This window comes from Drosophila simulans, chromosome 2R, assembly GCF_016746395.2.
Source record: "Drosophila simulans strain w501 chromosome 2R, Prin_Dsim_3.1, whole genome shotgun sequence".
Taxonomy (NCBI): domain Eukaryota; kingdom Metazoa; phylum Arthropoda; class Insecta; order Diptera; family Drosophilidae; genus Drosophila; species Drosophila simulans.
The window spans coordinates 11,549,453-11,573,543 of record NC_052521.2 but is presented as its reverse complement, the minus strand read 5'-3'; the positions used below and the strand labels follow the sequence as shown (position 1 = coordinate 11,573,543).

The following is a 24,091-nucleotide window of genomic DNA, read 5'->3' as shown; positions in this document are numbered from 1 at the left end:
GTTAAATTTTTGCTTAAATACTTTTCATTTAGTTTTGTTTCTTGGGTTCTTTTCTGGTTTTGTATATTGCTGAGTTATGTTTTCCCTTTTTCTTGTTTGTTTTTTTTTTTTTTTGCAATGCGTATTTAAATATGCTATATAATCGCAATAATACATAATTGTTTTGTTGTTTGTTTGTTGGTTGCTCGAGTACATAATAGCTACGCGCATAAATATGTTTTGGTATGCTGTAACGCTTCGCTTCGTTTATATCATAAGTTGATGCATGTCTGTCTGTCTGACTGTCACTGTCGCCCCCCGATGCCTGATGCCTGTTGCTTGAATCGTGTCACCTTTGACCCGTTGGCCACTTGGCCGCCTACAGGTGTGCTTGCTGCTGTGTGGTTGTGTGTTCTTGTAGAGTAGGTCCATAGGACTAACGCCTAGGTAGCAATTCAAAAGTCTATTCACTTCGTTATCGTTACAATATCGTGGGCATAAAACTTATATGTAGATTTACGTTATATGTCAGTATTTGCTGTTTGTGATGGCGGTGGTGGTGTGTGGTGTGTAGTGTGGGTGTGGGTGTGTAGTGGGTGGCAGATCTTCTATGGCCGTGGGTTGTGATTTTCTGATCTGTCTGCTGGCTGCTGAGTTCTCTCTATCGCATAATTTATCTCTGTATGTACTCGTTTTCTTTTTTTTTTTTGTTTGTTAATTTTTTTCGATTCTTATATTAAAGTCATCACAGTTAGCGGAGCTGAAATTATGAATAATTATTGAGGACATTCTTTGTGTAATTGTTTTTATCTTCTTTTTTTTTGGGTTTTTTGTTTTTAATACGTTTTCTACTAAATCGCAATTGCATATATAGAGTGTCTACCATAAATTGATTCTTTTTTAGTGTACTCTTATCGCGTCTTGGGGTTCCTTTTACTAAATTATTATATACGCAGTGTGTGTGTGTGTGAGTGTGGTAGTCCTGTGTGGAGTATGGATGTGGATTTTGGTGAGTGAGTGTCCAGCGAACCGCTGCTTCAGATGGTTGCCCGGTGCCCGAGGGCACCGCTTGTCACTGCTCCTCAGTGTCATGGAGTGTTACCCTCGAACAAGGCCCGGAACTCCCCGCTCCGTGGCCTTGGGAGACCCTCACGTATCGTCTGCACCGGCTCAGCAATGCTCGACTCTGACCCATGCAGTAAATTCTCCTTGAGATCCATGTCACTGAAACGGATAGCAAAAGTATTAACAAACATATTCAGCGCAGTTGTTAAAGAGGCCCTATAGAAGAAGTTATAGATTGCTATTTTTATAAGATGAGCAATAAGAAAAGAAGGGTCACGTATGTATTGCTTGTCCCGCAGTCAACTTACTCATCTTTGCAGTCATCCGCCTCGGCAGCCAGGGCATTAACCACAGCCGTAATTGTGTTCGACTCCGGATTGCTCAGCTGCTCGTCCTTCTGATGCATTATGTTTGGATTCTTGCCGATCTTGTTTAACCGCTCGGCGGCCACAGTCTCCATGGTCTTGCGCATCAGCGGATACTGATCCAGAACGCAATTGAAATGATCCACGCTCAACGAGAATAGATTGCAATAGGTTTCGGCTCGCACGCTGGCCACACGACGCGCATTGGTCAGCAGACAGATCTCACCGAAGTAGGACCCATCCGAAAGTGAGGTGGCAACCTGTAAGAGTTGGTAATTAGGAGGGCGTATTTTGGATTTTGACTGATTTTGCTCACCTCGCCGTTGGCCATGACAATGTCCACCACGCCCTCCTGTATGAAGTACATCTTAGTACCGATCGTACCCTCCTTTATGATAATATCACCTAAAATACCCAGAATTGTTTAGTTAAAAGCACACATGAGGAAGTTAGTTTCACCCACCTGGTTGGAAAACTTCGTATTTCAGTTTGGTAACTACGTCGGAAACGAAATTCGAATCGGCATTAGCAAAAAAAGGCACTGACGCCACGAGGGATCTGTGGAATATGGATAGATAGTCATTAGTAATAAACTAAGATATAGTGCAAAATACTAATCCAAGAGGATACTATACTAAGTATGTAAGCTGAAAGTAGAAACAATTGATAGATCACTGGACAGTGACAGATCGCCCACCTGCAGTTGTAGTTGATGACATCCTCGCGCAGTTTTTCGCTCAACTCGCCAAGTATCAACTCTTCATCGAAGAATTTACCCTGGTACCGATGCTCGAAGTATTCCGTGATGCGCTGCCGCATGTCGCGTGGCAGCTTGCGGTAGGCCATGTACTCCTCCACCTGTTTGACCTTCTCGCGATACTGGCGCCGGCTGGAGTCCAAGCTCTGGATGAGATTGGTCGCGTGACCGAGGAACAATGCGTAACAGGTGGCCCCGGATATCATCGATAGCATCGTTAGCCACATGTCTGTCAGTGATTGTGGCGGGAATCTGGAAAGAACGAGATTATTAGTGATAATACAAAAAATTGATGAGGAGGCAGTTGTCCTTATATACATTTAGTACATATATTGCTAGGTTCTTTTTGAATTTAGCTACATGTTTGTCCTGTGCAGGATCTTCGCAATGGAACGTAGATGGGGACAGCAGTAAAGTAGATCCCCATAATGGGAGTAGATTGGGACATTAACAACTCACCTGCCGTAGCCTATGCAGAGCATGTGCGACATGGCCTTGAACAATGCCCACGAATACTGCTCCAGCCAGTACGATTCCTGCAATGGAATAGCCCATTTAGATAGCCGTTAGCAGCTAGAGGGGTTTTACCAATATGGCGCACCTGCAACTCGTTGATGGAGACCCAGGAGTTGGATGGAAAACCCTGCAACATTGGCACTAAGAACTGCAAGCAACCGCTCCAATGGCCGATCAGGAGCATCATGCAAATTAAATTGAAGATCCTCATGAAGACCGAGGCCATATTGAGGAACTGCAACCAGAGAGGTCAATCAAAAGGAGTGCACTTTAACCAAAGCCCAACACCGCTCGTGTATGTGTGTGTTGTGTCTCCATGTGTGTGATGTCTGTGTGTGTGTTTGGTGTGTGTTTGGTGGCTTGGGTGTGTTCGAGTGTTTATGCATGTGTTACATATGTGTATGTGAGTTCCACATATATAAAACCAAATGTCTCAAGTAAACAAGAGAAAGGAAACCCAAACGAGGAAATGAAACTTGGAACTTGGTTAAAATTTATTTGCAACTTGGCGGCGTCATTGGCGTTTCCAGCTACCGGTATAGCAAACATGACAGTTATTGCATTATGCCAATCAAAGCAACTAAAACAAAACCAGACCACAGCCATTAAAACAAGAAAATTACTCAATCTCGCCACTCTGCCCGATAAGTATGCAACGGATACTTGTATTCCTCGGTCTCCAGATCATCGGATTAGATTGGATCGGAGCAGAGCGGTTCGAAGTACATGGCATATCCGATAAGATAAAATAAGATAAGATTAGTCTAGTGTTAGGCAATACAATTGTGTCCGGTGGTGTACTGTGTGTACTTTGTGTACAGTGTACAACCTGAGCAATCAATTCAAACTCAATCAATTCAAATTCAAACCATTTCTACGTTTCGAATAGGTGCAAAATCAGCTGCTAAATTATGGTACAAGTGCTCATCTTTACTTTTGTTTGTTTGTTTCATTTTTTGTTTGTTTTGTTTTACGTTTGTTTAAACACTAAGCCGTTCAAACGTTCAAAATATCGAAATCGAAACTCGTATTTTACAATCAAAGCGTTTGTTTTTTTTTCTGACTCTCGCAGTTGTTAGTAATTGAACTACGTAATTCTGTACAAAGTACGGTAAACAAACCAACGGAATATACACGAGAAATTAACGGAAACCAAACGAACGGTAAATAAAAAACATAGAGCAAGAGCAGGAACACAGAGCTTGAGAGAAAGTTAAAGAGAGAGAGAGAGGGAGCGGTATCGAGATAACAAAATAACGGTAGTTGCATTCAAGAATTCAGTGGTTGGAGCTGCTCGTGTGCGTGTACATGTGTGTGTGTGGGTGTCACCCCAAGAAGCTTATTTATCAGTTTTTAACGCGCTCCTGCTGAAATCTTTTGTACAAAAAAAAGAGAAGTGGAGGCAGATTAAATAAAAAATCAGGAAAACCAAAACCAAACCAGTAACAGTAACCAAACAACAAGTAACGGTAGCAGAGGCAGCAAACCAGAGTTGTATTTCTACACAGAGAAAAAATAGCATTACCTTTGTAGAGGATCTTAATAAAAAACGATCCTTTTAATCTTTAGATCACTTTGAACATATCAGTTTATTTTTGCTCTCTCAAAATTATAATAAGACTTGCCGGGCGATTGTTACTTTCAAAATCCATTATTTTCTTCTGATATGCTCAAAGCTATTTTCTTAGAAAATATGTATGTAATTAGTTGCATTGAATCAATTAGATTTTCTCTGTGTAGTTGGAAGAGGGCAAGAGAGAGTTCGAGCGGAAAGCGCGCAGCACAAAAGCAGAAAGCATTGAACAGTGTCAAGTGAGGTTAAGTTGAGTACGAAAGATACGATACGATATAGGTTAGGATATGTGGAAAGCATTTGGCACGGGCCCACAAATGTATGCTATAAAATACGAGTAGTATGTGGCTAGATATAGTACAGTGTTCGTGTTCGATCTGATTGGTCGTTGGATCAGTTTTCCTTCAGATTTTCAGATCGATTGACTATATTGGATGTGTGTCTTGTGTCCGTTTCTAAGACCTAAACTTCTAGCGAAAGCAGCAGCAGCCATTAATCTAGCTACAGTATCATCAAGTGCGGTTTTGATTGTGTCTTTACAGTGGCAATCTTTTGATACGTGCTGCCTAGTCCCTTTAAAGCAATAAGCATTCAACACACTATACATTTCGAATCCGTAATATATCCTGAGATCTGTGGCGTTTTCATGCTCTTCGCAGCGATATAGTATAACCCAGCTAATCTGCGGTTCACAATGATAGATATAGCAGTTCTATGGGATTTCCGATCATGCCCATGCATGGAGTCCAAAACTACGGAATCTAGCGAGATATATTACATTATCCTTCTGACTGATTCTACGTCGCGCGAAGAGCATGAAAAAAGCTTCGATTTGGCACCGAAGATTTGTAAATAAAAAGCTTGGTTTTTCGTATGCTGCTTTTGGGCTAAACTCTTCTTCTTCATTATTGATTTAACGAGATTTTCATTATGCATCAAATGAGAAATAGAGATTATGTATGGCAATATCAATCAATCATCAATATGTAAAAAAGGCAGTCTCAGAAAATTTACAGAACGTACGAACGAACGAACATTAAAATCAAGCAAACATGATCAACGAACAATCGAACGAACGAACAATCGAACGAAATTATGCACTAAAACTCAATTTTGGCTTTAACATTCCTCAAAAACGTGAGTTATGTTGCGCCAATAATACATAATCATAATTTCAATCAATCAATCAAGGCTTTTGGTTTTTGTTTATCAATATATACTGAAGTTGTTGTGTTGTTGATTTTTGATTTTGGGTTGTTACTTTTTATTGGATGGTTTACCTTGAGAATTAGGTTGCTTTTTGTCAAGCCATCTTTGTCTTTTCTGTTCATTCTCCCTCTGCGATCAGCACTTTTTTTCTGTAGATTCTGCAGAATCTAAAAACCATATATACACAGGTATTTTAGGCCCTGATTCAGCTAAGTTCAATTTTTGTATTGTATTTGTATTTTGTTTATTTTATTTTTGTTTTGTTTGTTGTTCTTAAACTGATTGTCAAAAGCATCATTAGTTGTTAGTCGCATTTAGCAGAATACTTTTCTTATCATCGCTTAAGTTGAGCGCATCAAAAACAAAATAAACATAAATCATAATATACGGTGGTTTCCAATTTTAGGCTATCTTTTACAAAGGATTACAGGATCTGTACTTGTACGTATCTCAGGGGGGTGTGGCGTGGGAATCTCGGGAAGTGGATGGGGATTTCGGTTTTGGACATAGATATTATTATATAGGAATTGCGGAAATGCCTTCAAAGAAGATCAAAGAGTTGTACAAAGTGCAATGAAGAATATCGATTTGAGTGCTTCAAAGTCGGCAAGAAATGAATAGGAAATCGTAAATCGTAAATCGTATACAGAATATCAGAACAACAGAAGCGATAAATCGTAGACTCAACTGAAGAAATGTGAAAGAAAGCAAAGGAATCTTCCCGCGGCACAAGGAACAAGTTCTCAAGCTTAGCGAGCGCGTCAGATGGTTTGAGAAAAACCCAAAAAAAAAAAAAAAAACAGAGATATATATTTTCGATTCGATCTGAGTGTGTTGTTACGAATAGAACATGTGGGTGTGTGGTGGGTGTGTGATATATAGGTATGTTCTTGCAGTTATCGGCCTGGGGGATTATTCTGGATCTGGTCGGGTGGACCCGAAGCGCAGCAGGCGCACAACACGAAACAAACATCGGGGTCACACATTCTGTATAATGTACAAACTGAGTTGGCTTATGGTACAGCGATTGTCTCGTTCTATGTTTGATTGGCTTTATAGACACACATAGGTTGGAGGGAGGTATATCATATTTGGTAAACAAAACGATTGGTAATCGAACGCAAAGGATTTAAACGTTTAACGGAAATCATAGACACAGAGCTTCCAGATAACAACTCAAAGAAAATACATAGTTTGAACATATCTGCGCGCGCCATCCACAATTTGGTAGTTATTTATTTGTTTTTTAATGCCACACACATGTACGCACACATGTAACAAAGAAAAGTGAGCACTTCTGGGAATACATTACTCCCCTGACCTCTGACCTCTGACCACTGACCACTGTGCTAAGCCTAACTGCAGTTGCCTACATATATCCTAGATCCTTGAATCTGTTTTTGTGGTGTGGAGTGAACGAGTAGTATGCTGATCTTACGGTCGAGAATTTGGAGCAAACTAAACGGAAATCGAAACTAAAGGAAGGTCGTTCAGGGACAAACGATCCCTGCGATAAAACCGATAAAGTAGTGACGAAACAGAGAACATTAACAAATATATACACAGAAAAAAAAGTTGTGAAATTAAATTTTAAATGCAATTTGTATGGGTTTCTAACAATTGTTCAATATGAACTATTGTTTTCAGCCCAAAAATATTCAAGTGAATAAGCTTTTTGTTAATCGGATTAGTTGAAATCATAGGCACGGCATTAAAAGCGTCAAAGTAATATTTGCAAATAGGAAATATCTCGAATATCACTATATTTTCTGTGTATATATTGTACAGAGGTGTCGTAAAACTGAAAACCAGGGAGTAGTTACTTCGTTATGCAAACTCAAGATAAAACGGTAACGAAACGAAACGAAACTAAAGGACTGAGCGTTGCCAAAATGAGCCGGATGTACTCACATAGACCTCCTCCCATTGGGACACGTAGCGCACGAGGCGGGAAAGGCGGAGCAGTCGCACCAGGGATAGGAGCTTGGCCAGGCGCAGGATGCGCAGGGCGCGTCCGGCATGCAATATTTGAAAAGAATCAGAGAAATCCTGCAATTTCATAATCTTAAATTAAAATGTTGCGTACTGTTTCTTAAATACATTGACTTACTTGATTGAAAATTAAAAATATATAATCTAGCGGTATCGACGAAATCAAATCGAGAAAAAACCAAGTTCTTAAATAGTGTTTAGCTATAAGCTTTGGATCCAATATTACTTGTTCAGCGTTGTCTTGTTGCATAATTCCTGAAAGCAGACATTTGGGCAAAAGTTTGTCGGTTAAGCAGGGGCACAGAAATCGGGGACATTTGGTGATTTTAGGGGATTACTTAGTTAGTTAATTAGTTAGTTAGTTAGTTGGCTTGGTTGAGGGTGCATTACCTGTTCTAAAATTGACTACAATATCTATTAAAAAAATAGTATCACTTAGGCAGTTGAAGGCAATCCATCGTGTGCTCAGATCATCGTTGAAGAATGATATTGCGACTGGCAGGATAATAAGATTTGCTACTAATAATAAAAGCATGCAAAGGTCCCAGTAAAACCTGCATCGAAATATAAGATATCATATAGATATAGTGATATATATATAGAGATATAGTGGCAACTCACCTGAATGAACTGCACGGGTGTATGACCCAGTGCCCGGAAGTTTTCTGACGTATGCGCTCCTTGACCAGCGCCTTTCGGCTGCCAAACAGTTTCATGGCCAGTCGGTTGTCCGTCGGCTGGAACCATGATTGCAATTGACTTTTTAGGAAATTCGCAGAGACTTTTTCCGACACGATCGGTATGTTGGGCATGGGCTCCTCTTTCGGAGTGCCGTACAACGACACGTCATCAAAGTGTACCTGCAGCGAAGGATTAGAGTGGAGACTCATTAGTCGTGCGCTGATCCAAACCAATTGCCTGGCTGGCGGTCAAGGTCAAATGATAAGGTGGATGACCTGGTCTGTCCTGGTCTAGCCATTACCATTACCATTTCGGTTCCTTGGTCGCATATTAGCAGGGCTTCATCATCGAAAGCGGTTACCAGCGAATCGGTGCAGGTGTTCTCGAACGAAATGCGCAGGTCGTTGTCGTTCACATTCAGCACCGAGCAGTAGGAGCAGCGCACCGATTCCTCACTATCCCCGCTCAGCAGTCTGAAATGGCATTGGCAAGATGGGGATCAGTAAACACGGAAGTGGTGCCATCGAAAAACTCCGTTACACGTCTCAATGCCACATGGATGTTGTGCCCAAAATGAAAGTGAAACTACACCGAATGAATGACTCTGTCAAGGTGGGCGGGATGGCGCGATGTCGGTAAACGCACCGGTTTTTTGCTTATTGCAAATACTCTAACGAAGGGTATTGCAGTTCACGGAGTCATGTTAAGTAACAATAAGTGTGTGCTATTTCCAAATGAAGTGGCACAAAGTAGGCCATTATGTTTACAATCTGGTTAAGTTTAAGTTAAAAAGGTAAATCATGTGTAATTGTTAGCAATGATATTGCAATAATTAGTATTTCATGTTGTCACAATTTCAATGATGTCAATTTATCGTAGGTAGTTAAGGTTGTATAGTTTTATTTATGATTTAACTTGCTTAACTTTGTAGAGTTATTACTTAAGTTTTAGAACCAATATATAGACTTAAGAAAGGGTATTGCCACATTCGAACTTGAAAACTAGCTAGTTTTTCTTGACACTTTTGTTTACTTTTAATTGCGGCACACGCACAATGCAGGCTGAATCAGAGATACGGGGCAGCTGCCCCTCACCTTGCCCACAAAACTAGATGGTGATTGCCAAGGTTTTCCGGGGCGGCAGCCAGTGAAACTGGAATTCCCCCACCCCCTTCTTGAGTTCTTTTTGGAGCAGCAAGCACTGAGGAGGCACCAACTGAAGGCAAAAAATACTGAACGACAAATCGCGTGGCACGGATATGGATATGGATATTATTCACGTTCACGGCGGACCCATTGTTAAAGCCCGGAGAGATGGAGACGCGTGCTCGCGGTTACGTTGGTTTCCAATTCAGTTTCAGTTTCAGTTTGGATGCGAGCATGGGCATGGGCATTGGGTATATGGGTACATGGGTATGGGTTTTCGCGTCACGGTTAGACGTACTGATATTTTCGTACATTGATAATACTTTTTTCGTAATTGTGTCTGTGCTTCTATTATTATTATAAACAGCGCTCTCTTTTCGCCTCTTCGCACTCAATTGAGTGTGTACTTTTAAATGGGAAAGTTTCGTTTTAATTAAGCCTGTTGTTGAAGCTGATTTAATTTAATCTTGGCATTAGCCTAATGAATTTATTAGTGATTGCTATTGTTAACCGCCGGCGGCTATTGCATTGCACAAATCAAATGAAATCAAATCACTTTGCTACAATCTACATTTCATAATTGTGGTTTCGAATTCATCGCACTTTACTGGCGCACTCGGAATTTTCTTTGATTTTTGTTTGAAACTATTGGGTTTGTTTCCCCAGCAACTTGGAAAAACGTGCTGAAGCAGATGTTTTTCCGCCGATTGGATGCAGATTACACAAACGACTCACTCACACAGTACGGCTGCTGAGAAAGGGAGAATCGTAGGAAGTCTGGAAGCGTGCTATATAGCTATGTACGTATATAGAGTAGAACCCGGCACTTGGAGTGATTACAGCGGCAAACTTTTTGCGACTAGCGACCGCCGGCCGAGTTGCCGCTCGCAAACCGCCTGGAAATCGAAATCGCCGGCAAACACTCCGAAAAACGAGACCAGATCGTGGCCACTTCGGAATGGAATGCTTCGTATCGTATGGTATCGCATCGCATCGTATTCTATTCGATCGGATCGTATCTTATGGGTTCGTTTGGGATCGGGCGTCCTCGAGATACGAAAGTGGGAGCTGTAGTTCTTTATTTCTAATTTCTGTGCTGGTTGGATTGAGCGATATTCTTACCTCGAATATCAATTGGTACAGGAATTGCAGTTCGCTTCCGAAATTGGCTGGCAATTGCCTAATTAAATAATTGAGATATTGACACCGTGCACTTGTCGCCGTGTTTCTTTTTTTGTATCTCAATGTTTTCTATCTTTTCCTGTCTTGTTTCTTCTTTTTTCTTTGCTATTATGGCAACTAGTTAATTTGCTATTTGCCAGACTTTTATTAAGCTACTGCTGCTGATGCTGCGGCGACTTGATAACCTGTTCTGAACCCCGCTGCCGTTGCACAATAAATAAATAACGAATTTGTGCTGCCTTTTAATTGATTTCGCGACGATCGACGACGCAAATTATGGCTGCTTGTAATTCCCTGGCCTGGCTGTCTTCACAAAAATTGATGCCAATAAAAGATACAGTACAATACAGTACAGCAAAACTATCCGAAAAGTGAGCGAACAGCACATGGAACCTAAGCATAAACAATGATGATATACATATGTCTGGATTTTATGCAAATTTATGCGGGTAACGCGTTCCATTCACGCGCAGATTAGATTGGATATCAGTGGTGGTCAAGGAAGGAGGAAGCTATTTTTTGTGGGTCTGGGTCTGATCTTGAGTGGCCGCGACAAATTGTGCAATTATGTTATTCACACGAACCGATTGAAACATTGTTTACTACACAAACATTGTTTACTCGCAATCAGGCTGATATAATCGAGCTCGATTCAATTACTTATACGAAATCACGCACAATGACAAACGTTTGTTTGGGTAATCAATCCGGTGGATTCCTTATTAATAAAAATGCTCAATGCCTTGCAAAAATGTTTAGCTAAATAGTTGTAAACTTCTATTTTGTTTACGGAGTGAGGTTTTTGGTTTAACAACACATTTTAAAGCACGTACATATGTTATTTCCAATTTCAAATAGTTTATTATTACTTTGTTTAAACTTTAGCACTAGCAACGCGTCACACACCGATCCGTAGACTGTTTAGAACAGAACCCTTGGTATTTTTGGTATTTCCGAGCTGACGACGCTCCAACTTTCGATCCGCTCAAATGTGGAGTTCACTGCTCGACGGGCATTAGAAGTTTATTGCGCGATCCGAGGCGAAAGGCAGGTCGGCGGAGTGAGATTCCCTCGGTCTGCGACGACGGAATTATGCAAATGCCCGGCGATAAGCGGAGCGGCGACCAAGGCACTCAAAAAAACCGGTAGTAGGGGCGATCAGGCGCTTTGTATGCGCGTAATTTCCACTTGTAAGCCGGGGTAATGTCTTCAGTTTCTCGCTCTCTTTTCGGGGAATCCGCCAAACTGAGAAGCCAGTCGACGTGGTCTGTGGAATCCCCTTTTCTTACTATTTTCAAACTACACTGTGATTCCATTAAAAGAACTTTTTCCACTAGGAAGTAATTAATATAATATTGATTATACATCATAGTGTTATCTTATATGCATTTCCCGATTAGTTGTACTATAGATTATACCACAAAATATTTAACTAAGCCAATGACCTTGGCCTTTGGCAATATTAAATGCTTCAATTAAATGTGCACTGTTATTGTTATGACAAAATCCACTGAAGTATCTGAGAGATAAGCTAAGAGATGGTATCTAAAACATATGGAACGTATCTATAGGAACTAACACAATGCTAGTATGCCATATTAAAACAATTTAGTAAATATAAATAATAGAAATTCAAAAGTATCTCAAACCATGTACAGTACTCACCGATCGCCGAGCTTGCCCTTGTGCCGGCGGATGTGGCGCCGATTGAAGCTGTTGGTGCACGACGTGGACGTGGGCCTTGCCGGATAAGGACACGGATGGTGGCTCCCGAAGCTGTGCAGCTGCAGCGACGCCTTGAGATTGGCGGGCGCTGTGGCCGAGGAGGCGTGGTGCGCGTAGTGATACGGATAGGAGTACGGATGCGGATACGATACGCCGGCGCTGGCTACGGTGATGGTGGACTCGCCGACCGGTTCGTGGCCCTCGTTGGCCTCCGAGGAGCCCTCCTGCTGCGATCCGTTGCTGGAGGAGTGGTGCGTGTAGTCCGTGGGCGCGCTCAGCTGGCGATTGAACTCGGCCTTGCGGCGCGTGAGGTCCGTGAGGCAGTACTTGTTCAGGTGACCGTTGCTGCTGACCGAGCTCTTGGGCGAGGCGGCCGCGTAGTGACTGTGTCCGGGTGGTCCTGATCCCGATCCAGATCCCGATCCTGCTCCCGATCCTTGGGCGTGGGCGTGCAGCTTGTGGCATGAGTTGCTGCTGGCGCTGAGCAAATTGCAGTTCTTGCTGCCGCTTGCCGAGCTGCTGATCTTGGCCGCCAGCGATTGCGGCACCGGCGGACTCTTGCCCGTCGCCGGAATGGTGTGGCTGCTCCCGCTTCCACTCTCGCTCCTCACCGACGCCCGATGGCCGGGCAGCGTCTGCCGGCTCTGCCCCTGACTCTGGCTCTGTCCCTTGCCCTTCAGCGATCCGTTTAGCAACAACTGCTGCTGGCGGGCAGCAACCGCCGACAAGGCGGGCAACTGCGGCGCCTTGGTGCAGGTGGAGGACGAACTGGCTGGCGCCGAGGAAGCCTGCGGATGCGGGGTGTTGATGGAACTCGACGTGGAGGCCACCTGCGGCTGCAGCGAGTGCTTCTTCTCCACCAGATACAAGTTCAGGTACTTGTCGCCCGGATGCAGCGAGTTATCCGACACCGCGTTCGACTTGGAGATGATCTGGCCCTTCTTCTTGGCGGTGCGTGTCTTGAGGGAGAGATTCCGCAGCTTCTTGGACTGCTCCTTGATCTTGTTGGTGCGCAGGAACGAAGGACTGTTGGCGATGCACTTGAAGATGTACGTCTCGTTGACCAGCTGCTGCTTATCACTTCCGCTGTAGTCGTACTCGCTGCTTAGATTGAGATTGAGGTTGGTCAGGTGGCGACGCTCCCGTTCTCTGTCTCTATCCCTGTCCCTATCCCGGTCCCGATCCCTTTCCGGATCCGGTTCTGGGTCTGGCTCCGGCTGCGCCAACTGCTGGTCACTGTAGTGGCTCTTGAGCAGCGACGCGGCTCCTTCAGCGGCAGCTGCACTCAAGCTGCGCGAATACTCGTGACAGGCATCGTAGAGCGCCGACTGGCCACCAGTGCTGCTCACGCTCTGGGTGCCACAGCTCACCGGACTGTGGCTGCTGTCGAGGATGCGCAGTCCGCTCCTGCTGTCCGATGAGTTCTGCTTGGAGATGCCGCTCGTCGATAGTCGACTGCTGCTGCTGCGGTGCCGTTGCTGTTGCTGTTGCAGGTGCTGCTGCTGCTGCTGCTGTTGCTGCAGTTGTGGCTGCTGGAGATGCTGCTGCTGGTCATCGCCCGCTCGCAGCAGCGAGACGCTGTCCGGCGCCGCCGATGCCGCCGGCTGGCCGTTGCTGAGACTCACCAGAGACTGGCGCACCAAGTGCTGGTGCGAGTGCGAGTGCCGCTGCTGCTGCTGCTGCTGCTGCTGGTTGTCCGGGCACAAGTTGTCGCGGCTGGCACTGCTGGCGGAATCATCACGGGCGGCCCAAGGAGCCGCATGTGGAGTGGGGGTGTGGTGGCGGAAAGAAAGAGGAGACTTCAATGAGTACCGTGCTCGATGGCAGAATCAAAATGGCCAGCGTCGCTGGCAAACACTCAAATTTATCTATTTCAAATTGGCAGGCAAGCATTGGAGGGATACGAAACGCAGGTTTCGTCGGCCAGAGGGCCACGCTAAAGTGAGCAGGAAACAGTGTGTGCGAGTGTGGAAAACCGCGAGACAAACAAAGAAAATTCTTAATTATTATAAATATTGATTGTGCAACATGTGAGCGGTGAGGGGCGGTGGCGGTGGGGGAGTATCGCATTCCCGGCTTCTATGTGAGTTCACCGCACAGAGGACACTGGATATACTGAACCACTGAAAATCTGGGCATTAATGACAAGATATAGTATGACGTTACTTGCTAATTATTGTTGACTTTAGCAATCTCGTGACTTTTAGATATTTGCTGTATAAAGTGTGACTCAACCTGATCATTACTTTCAAATGGACTTAAGCAAGATTACTAGCGACTAGATTTATTAGATATTAGGTAAATAATGGCGAAAGTTTATTATTGATTTTATATTTTTAAGTATCTACTTTGCATCTACATGCACTTTATATTTTACAAAATATTTTGAATAAGATGTTTTTTTTAACTATCCTTTTCAATATTTGTTCTTGAATTTTTCAAATGTGAACCTTATTTGTTCAGAACGCTTTCCCTTATATCGAGTGCCCAATGTGACCGCGATGTGTGATACAATTTATAGAGACATCTATATACAATGGTTGACATGCTCATCTGGTTTCTGATCGCGCGAAAAATTCAACTAAATTAATGTACGGCGGCACGCAGGCCAAGCACTGATAGAGCCACAGATACACAAGCGGTAACAAACAACTACATACGGCTAGAGATACAGATAGGGATACATTTACAGATACATTTACAGAATGCAGATACACACCGATTCGATGGAGATATATGGCTGGAAGCGCGTGCCCCATTGGCGCTGAAAGCATTCCGCACGGTGGGCGGCGGAAGTGCCCTAAATCAAATGGCCAAATGGCCGAGATAAGATAAGTCTGCGCCACACGGATATGGCTGATAAGGGAGCGTGGGAGCACACCGGCGCACAGTGGTGCATAGTGGTGCTCCATGGGAAGCTGTATCGAGTGTGGCCCAGTGATATGGAAATAAGGGCTGGGCCCACTGTGCCTTGGGCAATCAATGCTACGAAACGTGAGGCAAACTATTGTTGATATAGCTAAACACCGGCGCAAGCAGGCAGGGGGATGGCCCCGTTTTCAAACAAAGGGAAAACAATTGGAGGGGGGGAGGGTGGTGCTTGTGCCCTATTCTCGGCGTGCGTGCATCGAACTTTTCCGATTCCAATTCCGGATGCCAGCTCGAGAGTTGAGCGCGAAAAATGGGGCGGGAAATTGGTGCAGAGCAAACAGCATTTCCCAGCCCGGAATCGAGTCGAATCAATTTCGGTCAATTAGGCAAAGGCTGGCTGGCTGCCTCACGCCAGAGGCGCAATTATCCCAATTCTGATTCGAATTTGAATGGGATTTGTGCAAATACAAGTAAATATGTCAAATATTTGCACGCTAATGCTCAGCCGATGAGTGTGCACTTTGCAGATACCGAACGAGATACGAGATGCCCAGATACAATCGCACATCCGCCGCCGCGAGTGGCGGCCTCTTGCCAATCTCGGACCTAATCTGGCCGAAAGTCACTTTCGAGAAGGCAATGGCAATGGCAAAGCCAAATCAAAGCGAAAGCATCGAGTGCCCCGGGGAATACCAGCTCTTCGGGTTCCTATCTGATGGCTTTTTCATCTCGGCCTCGAGTATTTGCCACCTGTCAAGTGCTGCAGTCAAATGTGGCCCTTGCCCCATTCCACTGGCCAAGTTGGGCCCATTTTGCGGGCTCAATGGGTGAGAAATCTCACTAAAATTTATTTGAAATAAATGTATATATACAATCCTATCCTAAAGCTACTACTACATTTCATGATCATTGCTGTAAATTTATAGAGACTTCTTTTATGCCAAGAAGAAAATTGAATGTTAACCGTCTTGTTGCTATGCCGCATCTATGGCATCTCCACATATTTCTCTCAGTGTAATCTTCTGGCGTGGCCTGCGTCCAATGTCAACTTTTGGTGCATTGGAGTGGCCCTCCGGCCAGCGGATTAGTCTTTGAGTGCGGAGCATGTGCTGCCCATCCTCGAGAGCTTGGGATTTCGTTATTGGGTGCCAAACGAGTCTGGTGGAGCAGGTTTCTGGCATCGAAATCGCCAGCATTGCCCCGCCGCCCGCGGCTGAGACACAATATGCCTCAATTAATAATTCAAAAGCCAATTGAAGGCATTAAGCGTAAATTCGTAAGGCGTACGTAATTGAGTCGCTGCCTGGCTGCCTGCCTGCATTCCACTTCGTTCATCGATATTAAATCAAGTGCAGCTGTGAGCCCCCAAATGGGGGATCCACAACTATATTTGCAACTGATCTACTTGTCTCGGCGGAGATGCTGTGTTCTAATTCTCACTGAATCCGATCGAATGCGGAATTCTTTCATGGTCTTGACCTTTGGAACATTCAGCGTGACCGCTTGAGCTATTTTAATTCTGTTTCTGGGCGAATGTTTTCGAAAAACCTTCAATATTATGCATTTTATTGCTCATGAACTGAAAGTTCGCCCGCCAGCAAAATCAAACAAAATTGAAAGCAAATTGCCAAACATGCCACTCGATACACATTTCCGTGTAAACAAATTACGAAAATTTCCATTTTTAGTGCACAAATGTTTACCATTGTGCCAATTTACAAAGTCTATGCAGTCAGGCGGATTTTATTTGATCAAAAATACATATATTTACGATTTCTGTTCGTATGGGGGGAAAGTGAATCAGAATCGGAAACTGAAATGGCGATTTATTTTACACAATTTTAAGATCTTTAGAAAAACTTTGAACAAGACTGTTTGGAAAAGCTGACTATTATATATTTTACTCTATTTTATGTTATAATAATGTTGGGGAATGGAAAGCTACCAAAATCTGTGTTTATATTACCATACCAATCCCTGAAAAAGTTTTTCAAACTATATATCTCAAGTGTATCAAGGTATGTATCCTAAATATGACCAGAATGTATCTGAAAACTCTCAGTGATGACCCGGTTAAGGTCATTGCAATAACGAACTGAGTTCACGAATGGTTCATCAAATGTCGCTTGTTTGAAAATGCCATTTTAAATACACTCCTCGGTCGGTAATTAAATTTTGAGTTCAAAAGATTTCCGGCTGGGCAGGCAAATGAACACAGAACTCGATGAGAGCTTAGCTCAACTAACTATAAATAACACGATTTTCGGCTAAACCAGAATTCAGCCAAATTATCCATTAATTATAACGACAGACCAGCAATTAATAAATCAGGCTTGCGGGCAGCAGCGGGCTGTGTAAATCAGTGGAGTGTACAAACAAAGAGATGCTACATCACAACCATTTGGCATGCCAATTGTAAATAAATTTTTGGATTCGACTTGTGTGAGATACATGGCAAACGGGATTGTCATTCTTCTAGGGGTTCGGGGGTTCTGCGGAGTGTGGTGGGGCTACAAAAGATCTTAAGCAGGCAGGGTTGGCGGGGTGGGGAAAAAGTCATTAAAGCAATGCATTTGAAACTCTTATCGATGGACTTTTGAGGGACAGGTAGTAAGTTGGCAAAGTGCATCAAAGTTAATGAGTTTACTTTATGCTTGCAACCAGAAATTGTAAAGCTCGAAAGTTGAAACTTGCGGGGGTGTTTAGTTTTCGGTCTAATTTCTAGTAACGAGCAGAAAAGTTAGAAGCATTAAATGTGTGTGTGTGTGTGTGAGTGTGTTTGAGTTCTTATATGTGTGTTGCAGTTGGAATTGTAACGGTAAGTAGTTAGTATTAGTAGTAGTAGAGTAGTAGGGAAGTACCATACAGAGTCTACGATCTATATATACTATATAGAGACAGAGAGAGGCAGAGACACTGAGAGACGAAAAAGAGAGATAGAGAGAAAGTATGGGGAGAATTCGGAAGTTGGTCGGCGGTACCTTCACAGCTGATGTCTAGGATCGCTCCAAATGCAAATGTTAATTGCAAATTGTTCGATAACGGTTTCGGTTTGTGATTTTGATCTGGTTTTTGGTTTGGTTCGGTTTGGTTGGTTCTTAGTTTCTGTATTCAACGTTTTTGCACTTTCAAGCAAAGTTTTCTGCAAAACAACAACGACAAGGACACGAAATAAATCCAAGTTATTCACGTGACGAGTACCAAAATGGAAATAATAAACGATAAACGAGAAATGAAGGAAACGAAACTGAAAACTAACAAACTGAGCGGGAAATAACTTAAATGAGATTCGTTTGGGGGATAAGAAATTAAATTAACTGCACAAAGCACACAGACACCAGAGGGTCCTGCCCATGTATGTGTTTGTATGTGTATCTGTACGTGATTATGTCTGTGGGGCTAGTGCCTATGTGTTTGAATGGGTATTTGGTGTTTTTGTTGCTGTCGAGTGTATGGAAATGTGGAACTAGAACTAGCTCAATTGGAAACATCGGGCTTCCTTTTTGGCACAAAAGAAAAGAGCAGCTTATCGGGCCCTCTGCTTCACTCACTCACTGTCGCCGTCTCTGTCTGTTATCATCTGTGTGTGTGTGTGTGTGTATATATTGGTGAATAAGCTATGTATGTGTGGGAGGCAACAACAATGCAGTAAGTCGGCAAGTGCTTATCGATACATACAAACACCCACACAAACAAATGCCAGCCGAAATTCGGTCAGTGGTTTAATCATTGAAGTAAAAGCGAAAGCTTCCGCTCATTCAGACACACACACAATCACACAGACTGGCCCACACCCACACGATTGCAATTACATGTACAGTGGCCCCTGAAAGTATGCAGCACTGCGTGCGTTCGCACTCAAAGTACTTTGACACTATTCTCAAGCAATGCAATTCATTGTATGGTATTGTGTTGGTATTGGTATCGGTATCGGTGCTCGGCCATTGTTGTCGGCCTGGCTTGACTTTTAATCTAGTTTCGTAATTGCATTGACTGGAGTGACGGATGACCCCTTAAAGTGGGCGGTGGGCGGAGGGCGGGGTTGGTCGTTGTGAGCAGGAAATCAGTTCACAGGAGGCCAGCAAAAAAGGCACTTGGCAACTCGCTCAAACGCACACACACACTGGTTCACAACACACACACACATATGAATGTGAACAGTAACAACAACAACAGCAATTGCGGCAGCAGCAACAACATCAACAACAATAACAGGGTAACTCAAGAGACAAAGAACGAAACAGAGACACTGAACATAACGGTACGAAACGAAACAAAACGAACAACACAAGGAACAGGACTGCTAGGGTGGACCACAGACCTTACAATGTTTGATATTACATATTTATTAGGGGTATTTAATTACTTTTATGTGACTCCAAAAGGAATCACTCATACGCCATGTGGTCAAAATGTATTACACATACGCCATGGTGTCACTAAATTGCTCATACGAAGAGTTGGCTCTTTTCATAAAAAAAAAAACATTTTCCTGGCCATAAGAGTGAGTACTTTAACTCTATTTCGGTTTTAAATCTTTCTAAAAAGGATTACAAAATAATTTAATTTTATGCAAGATACTTCATATATTAAATTATAACCTAGATATCCTAAAAAATGCAATTCAAATATATGAATACGAAACGAGGTCTATCATAATATAATCGGTCCACCCCAGAGATCACATTGAAACTGAAACATTAAGTACATTCATCTCAAAACTGTACAACGTGAGAGATCCCGGCCAGAGGAGTCCGATATACAGGATAAGGGACATCCTGCACTGACCCGATCTCCCACACCAGTACAACGTACATCGTGCACAACAACAGTACAAGGACATACAAGGATGACTAGTGAGTGGGTAACGCCTACCGTTGATCGTTGGTAAAGGTTCCGAAGGCTCCAGGACCGCTGACTCGGCGCTGAGTGTGTTTAACGTGCATTTTCTTGGACCCACGACGCCGCCGCTGTCACGTCACCACCTGCACTCGAACTCGAATTCGAACCACATCGAACCACTCGCGCCACCTTCGCTAACGTAACGTGGTTGTTGTTATCGGGGATATTTTTGCTGCTCTTTTTTGTTGCTTTTTTTTTTGGTTTTTTTCCAAGGTGTTGCTGTTGCTATTGCCGCCGGAAAGGCCCCGCAATGCCCACTGCAATTCTTGGCCTTGTCATCGTGGCTCAGTGTGTGTGTCTGTGTATTGTAGTTGTAGTGGTAGTTGGGTGTGCAGGTATGGGTGCAACTTCCGCTTCGATTTTTGGCATTAACTAATACAAGTCCAGCGCACACGGACACGTAAACAAAAATAAATTGCTTTTCGTTGTGTTACTCTCTTTCTCTCTCTTTCTTCTTTATTCGGGCTGTCTCACTCGCACATGGGGCTATTCATCGTTATCCTTGTTTTAAGGTTTTAGGTTAGGTTAGGTTTTCGATTCGTTTTGGTGGGTTCTTAGGTGTTTGGTTGAGTAACGTAGGTTGGGTGAGAAGGTATCGGTATCTAAAAGGTGGCCTCTAAAATAGTCAACAGCACTGCTTATATTGCTTATGGTTCTTCACTTTTCGTTTTGTTTCGTTATGCGCTCGTTTTCGTTTCTTTGAGGTTATGTGACTCTATGACACTATCTGTTTTCAGTTGCGTGTATAATAATACCATATGTTACTATTTATAGTTTAGCTTTTGTTTGAGTTTTAGTTTCGTTAACAGCGTTATTTCGGGGCTAATCGTACTTTGTACTCTGGATTATAAATGACGTTTTTCCTCTAGGGTATAGTTATTGTTGCTATTCGGTTGGTGGTTGCTGGTGTACAGATGTGATGGTGGGGCCTGGAACTGGAGCTGGAACTGTAACGATAACGATAACGGTAACGGTAACTGGAGCTGAAGTGGGGTGGGCAGGATCGGGATCCGAAATGTGGATCACTGAATAATTTATCACAAATAACAAACTAGCTGTTGGAGGGGATGGGACAGTGATGATGACAGCTCAGTTTCTTTGCTCCGAAATGTATGCTTTCCCGCCTGGCCTTCCAACCTGGTCTCTGGCCACGCCTCTTCTCCTCCTCCTCCTCCTCCTTCCTGCTTAAGTTAATGTTTGGTCATGAAAGTTTAACGAACGCACCACAGTTTTGGCTTTGCGGTCGCCCTTTATTTTCTGCTTTTTTTTCACTTTTGTGGCAAATGGAAGCGACGCGAGTTAAGGCGGAGTTACGTCAAGGCAGCGCAACACGAGAAACCCAAAGCAGGTAGCTTTAATTCGTCCTGTACGTTCGTATCACTCCTCCTCTGCGGGTCCACGGATTACGGTTCTGGGCGTATTTGTGTATCTGACACGAGCAACACGCAAAGGATCCGGACCCGGCAACAGTCCCTCCTTGGGACTCCGTGTGGCGACGTCCTTCGCCACCCAATTAATGCATTAATATCGCCCTCGTTACTTATTCAGATGCAATTTGAAAGGCCTAGGTCGAGGGCGGGGATCCAGTTTTGCATTAGCGGCATTATAAAAATAAATCCATATAGGTAGATGTACGGACTGGCGCTTTTCGTCTAATCGCTACGGCTAAGTATCTTGTATATATCTCGTAGGTGTATATATATATATATATATATATATATGTATATATATTGTATATAGAGAGGCAACTACTTGGTAGTTTTAGTTAGTCGATAAGTGCGTTTATGTTGCGGTTATTTGAATTTGCTGTCCTACGGGCTGAGACGCAGGTCTCTCTACAAACTACGAGGTTAGTTCCATTACTCTATCTCAACGGGGATTACGCTCTATATCCTTGGGCTGTATCGATAACTTCCAGCGGTGAACAAACGTCAACGAACTACTTTAATTTATTTGCTTTTTTGTGTTGTTTTGCGGATAGCGTTTATCGTTTTATCTATAGCACTTTTGTATATAGCGAGTGTCCTTTTGTATATTTCTAAAAGTAATTCTAATCTTGGGCTTGCTTGTCGGGTTACGCCTTTAAGATTTGCTCAATTTCATTGTTGCAGGTACTTTGGTTTTGGTTTTATCATTACGTTCTATTTTTGGTTATCGCGTGTCCTTTATTTTTAGGCGTTTCCAGGGTTTTTCCACTTGCTGACTGGCTCTGGCGTTGATTAAATAATGCTGCACTTTGCGCTGATTTATCGTGTTTGCTTTCGTGTCCTTGTTTTTGCTGGTTTCCGCTTTTGTTGCTCGTGCTTTCCCTTTTATTTATTTATTCGTGTTTGTCTCTTGTCTTTTTATATTTCCTTATTTTTTTTGCCAGTCGTTCTATTTGATTATGTAATTATGCTTGGTTTCTTATTGGATATTGAACGGTACGTGTGTCCTAGGGCTGTGTATGGGTGTGTGTGTGGTGTACGGTTGTGTTGGTGTGTTACATGCGATTTTTTCAGCTGCTGCGGCTGTGTTTGTGGTGGTTTCGTTGGATTCGTGGGTTGCGATAGACGTAAGTGGTTCGTCATCAAAATTTTTCGCACATACATACACGATTCACGGGCGCCACACGGGGCAATGCGTCTGTGCGTGTGTGTGTGTGCGTGCGTGTGCCAGTGTGTGTGAGCGTGTGTCCTGGTAGATGGAATTTATTGAATGAAACGTCAAGCGATTTGACGAATTTTAAACAAATTATTTATAACACACAGAGACACAGGAGGCACGCACACGCAAATATTGCGAGAGAGGCACGCACAGACACAGTTCACAGTCGTGGCACGAAGAACGGCACAGGACACACAGGACACACGGTGGGTGGCAATGGTAGTGGTGGTGGCGGAGGTGGTGGGAGAACAACAAGGAGGAGCCGACGAAGAGGAAGCCAGGAGGAGTGGAGCTGAAAGTGGGAGGAAGTGCACACGTTAAATCAATGCTTCTTTTGACCTCTATTACAATTTCGTTCGCTTTCGTCTTTCGCCATCTTTCCCACTCCCTCCTACTGCTCCTTCTCCTCCAATAGCTTGCTCCACCTCGTCCTCGCCCCTTTGGAACTCCTCTTTTTTTTCCCGAGCCCACGACTACCTGGTAATTTTTTCAACGCCCGTGTTACGGCACATTTAATATTTCATATTTTCATATATGTCGGACTCTATACACCAGATACACAGTCGCTGGCTCAGCAAATGCACATTATTTCATTACTTTTTCTTTATTTCGTTTTGATTTCACTTGGTTATTCTAATTTATTTTTTATTGGGTCGCGCTGGCTCCTTTCGTTTAAATGTTTATCACAATGCTGCTATCGCTGAATGCTGATTTATGCCATTCGCCACCGAGCAGCGCACTTAAACTTGCTATTTGAAATTTCTTCTTTATGTAACGAACGGAATAACGGCACACTCGCTGCTGCTGCTGCGACTGCTGCTGCTGCTGCGACACGAACGAACTCAGCGCGACAAGTGAAACTTGGCTTCCCGATTCGCATGCCACTGACGTGCGCCGTGGTAACAGAAACAGAAGCAGAAACGGCCGAGCCGAGCCCGCGAGATTCGCTGAAAATCGATAAGGACAGGCAAAGTCGCCTGCCAAAATCCTGTGGGGGAGGCGGCGGGGCAGGAGGACCAGGATGGCAAAGGCGAACGGCACAAAAGCACATTCTTCTGCGGCCAAAGTGAAACCGAGAGCATGTGGGTGGCGCGCGGCAGTGAAAGTGCACATGTCCTCAGTGTCTCGTGTCCTGCAGCACAGTGGAGGTTCAATCGAATGGATAGGTGCTTTGGATGCTCCTCCAATACCAATCCTGGAAGTTACAGAGTAGATCCATATACGTGGAAAAGGTAGGTTGTAACACACACTTATGTATATTGATCAGAAATTACCTCAGTAATAAAAACCATTAATTGAAAACAATCTTATATGCTGTACCCTTAAATGAAATTTGTGTTGTATATATTTTATTTGTATATATTTAAAAGCATTGCTTAATTATATATGTATATTTTCATATTCTTCAGAACCAATCAACGCGAATTACGGCGGCGAAAAATGGATTCAATATGTCTAGCATAATTTTGGTCAGCAATTGAAT

The 24,091-nt window shown here is 43.5% G+C and overlaps 1 protein-coding gene across 12 annotated transcripts; it reads right to left on the bottom strand.

The window, feature by feature from the left end:
- Positions 1-79: 79 nt before the first annotated feature.
- On the bottom strand, positions 80-23,483 carry LOC6734461 (potassium/sodium hyperpolarization-activated cyclic nucleotide-gated channel 2). Of its 12 annotated transcripts, none has more exons than XM_039291570.2 (16): positions 23,086-23,479; positions 19,936-22,338; positions 12,130-13,914; positions 8,445-8,610; positions 8,078-8,316; positions 7,847-8,010; positions 7,575-7,711; positions 7,376-7,528; positions 5,536-5,631; positions 2,768-2,917; positions 2,626-2,702; positions 2,107-2,418; positions 1,873-1,967; positions 1,726-1,814; positions 1,353-1,669; positions 80-1,203 (listed from the first exon to the last, which is right to left on the bottom strand). In XM_039291570.2, exons 2-16 carry the CDS (start codon positions 20,004-20,006, stop codon positions 1,068-1,070), a joined length of 3,987 nt encoding a protein of 1,328 aa, XP_039147504.1. In that variant the 5' UTR covers positions 20,007-22,338; positions 23,086-23,479; the 3' UTR covers positions 80-1,067. The 12 variants fall into 12 exon arrangements, with proteins under 12 accessions (XP_039147504.1, XP_039147506.1, XP_039147505.1 ...); XM_039291572.2 differs by having other exon boundaries at positions 7,376-7,513; XM_039291571.2 differs by having other exon boundaries at positions 12,130-13,911.
- Between the last annotated feature and the right edge of the window lie 608 nt (positions 23,484-24,091).

Bases quoted from the DNA above. Each gene is read 5' to 3' on its own strand.
- LOC6734461 (XM_039291570.2), bottom strand. From the start codon at position 20,006: ATGCACGTTAAACACACTCAGCGCCGAGTCAGCGGTCCTGGAGCCTTC. The intron at 2,918-5,535 runs GTAAACCATCCA...CTCTGGTTGCAG, and splicing joins AAAGCAACCTAATTCTCAAG to TTCCTCAATATGGCCTCGGT. The intron at 2,419-2,625 runs GTGAGTTGTTAA...CGTTCTTTCCAG, and splicing joins CTCTGCATAGGCTACGGCAG to ATTCCCGCCACAATCACTGA.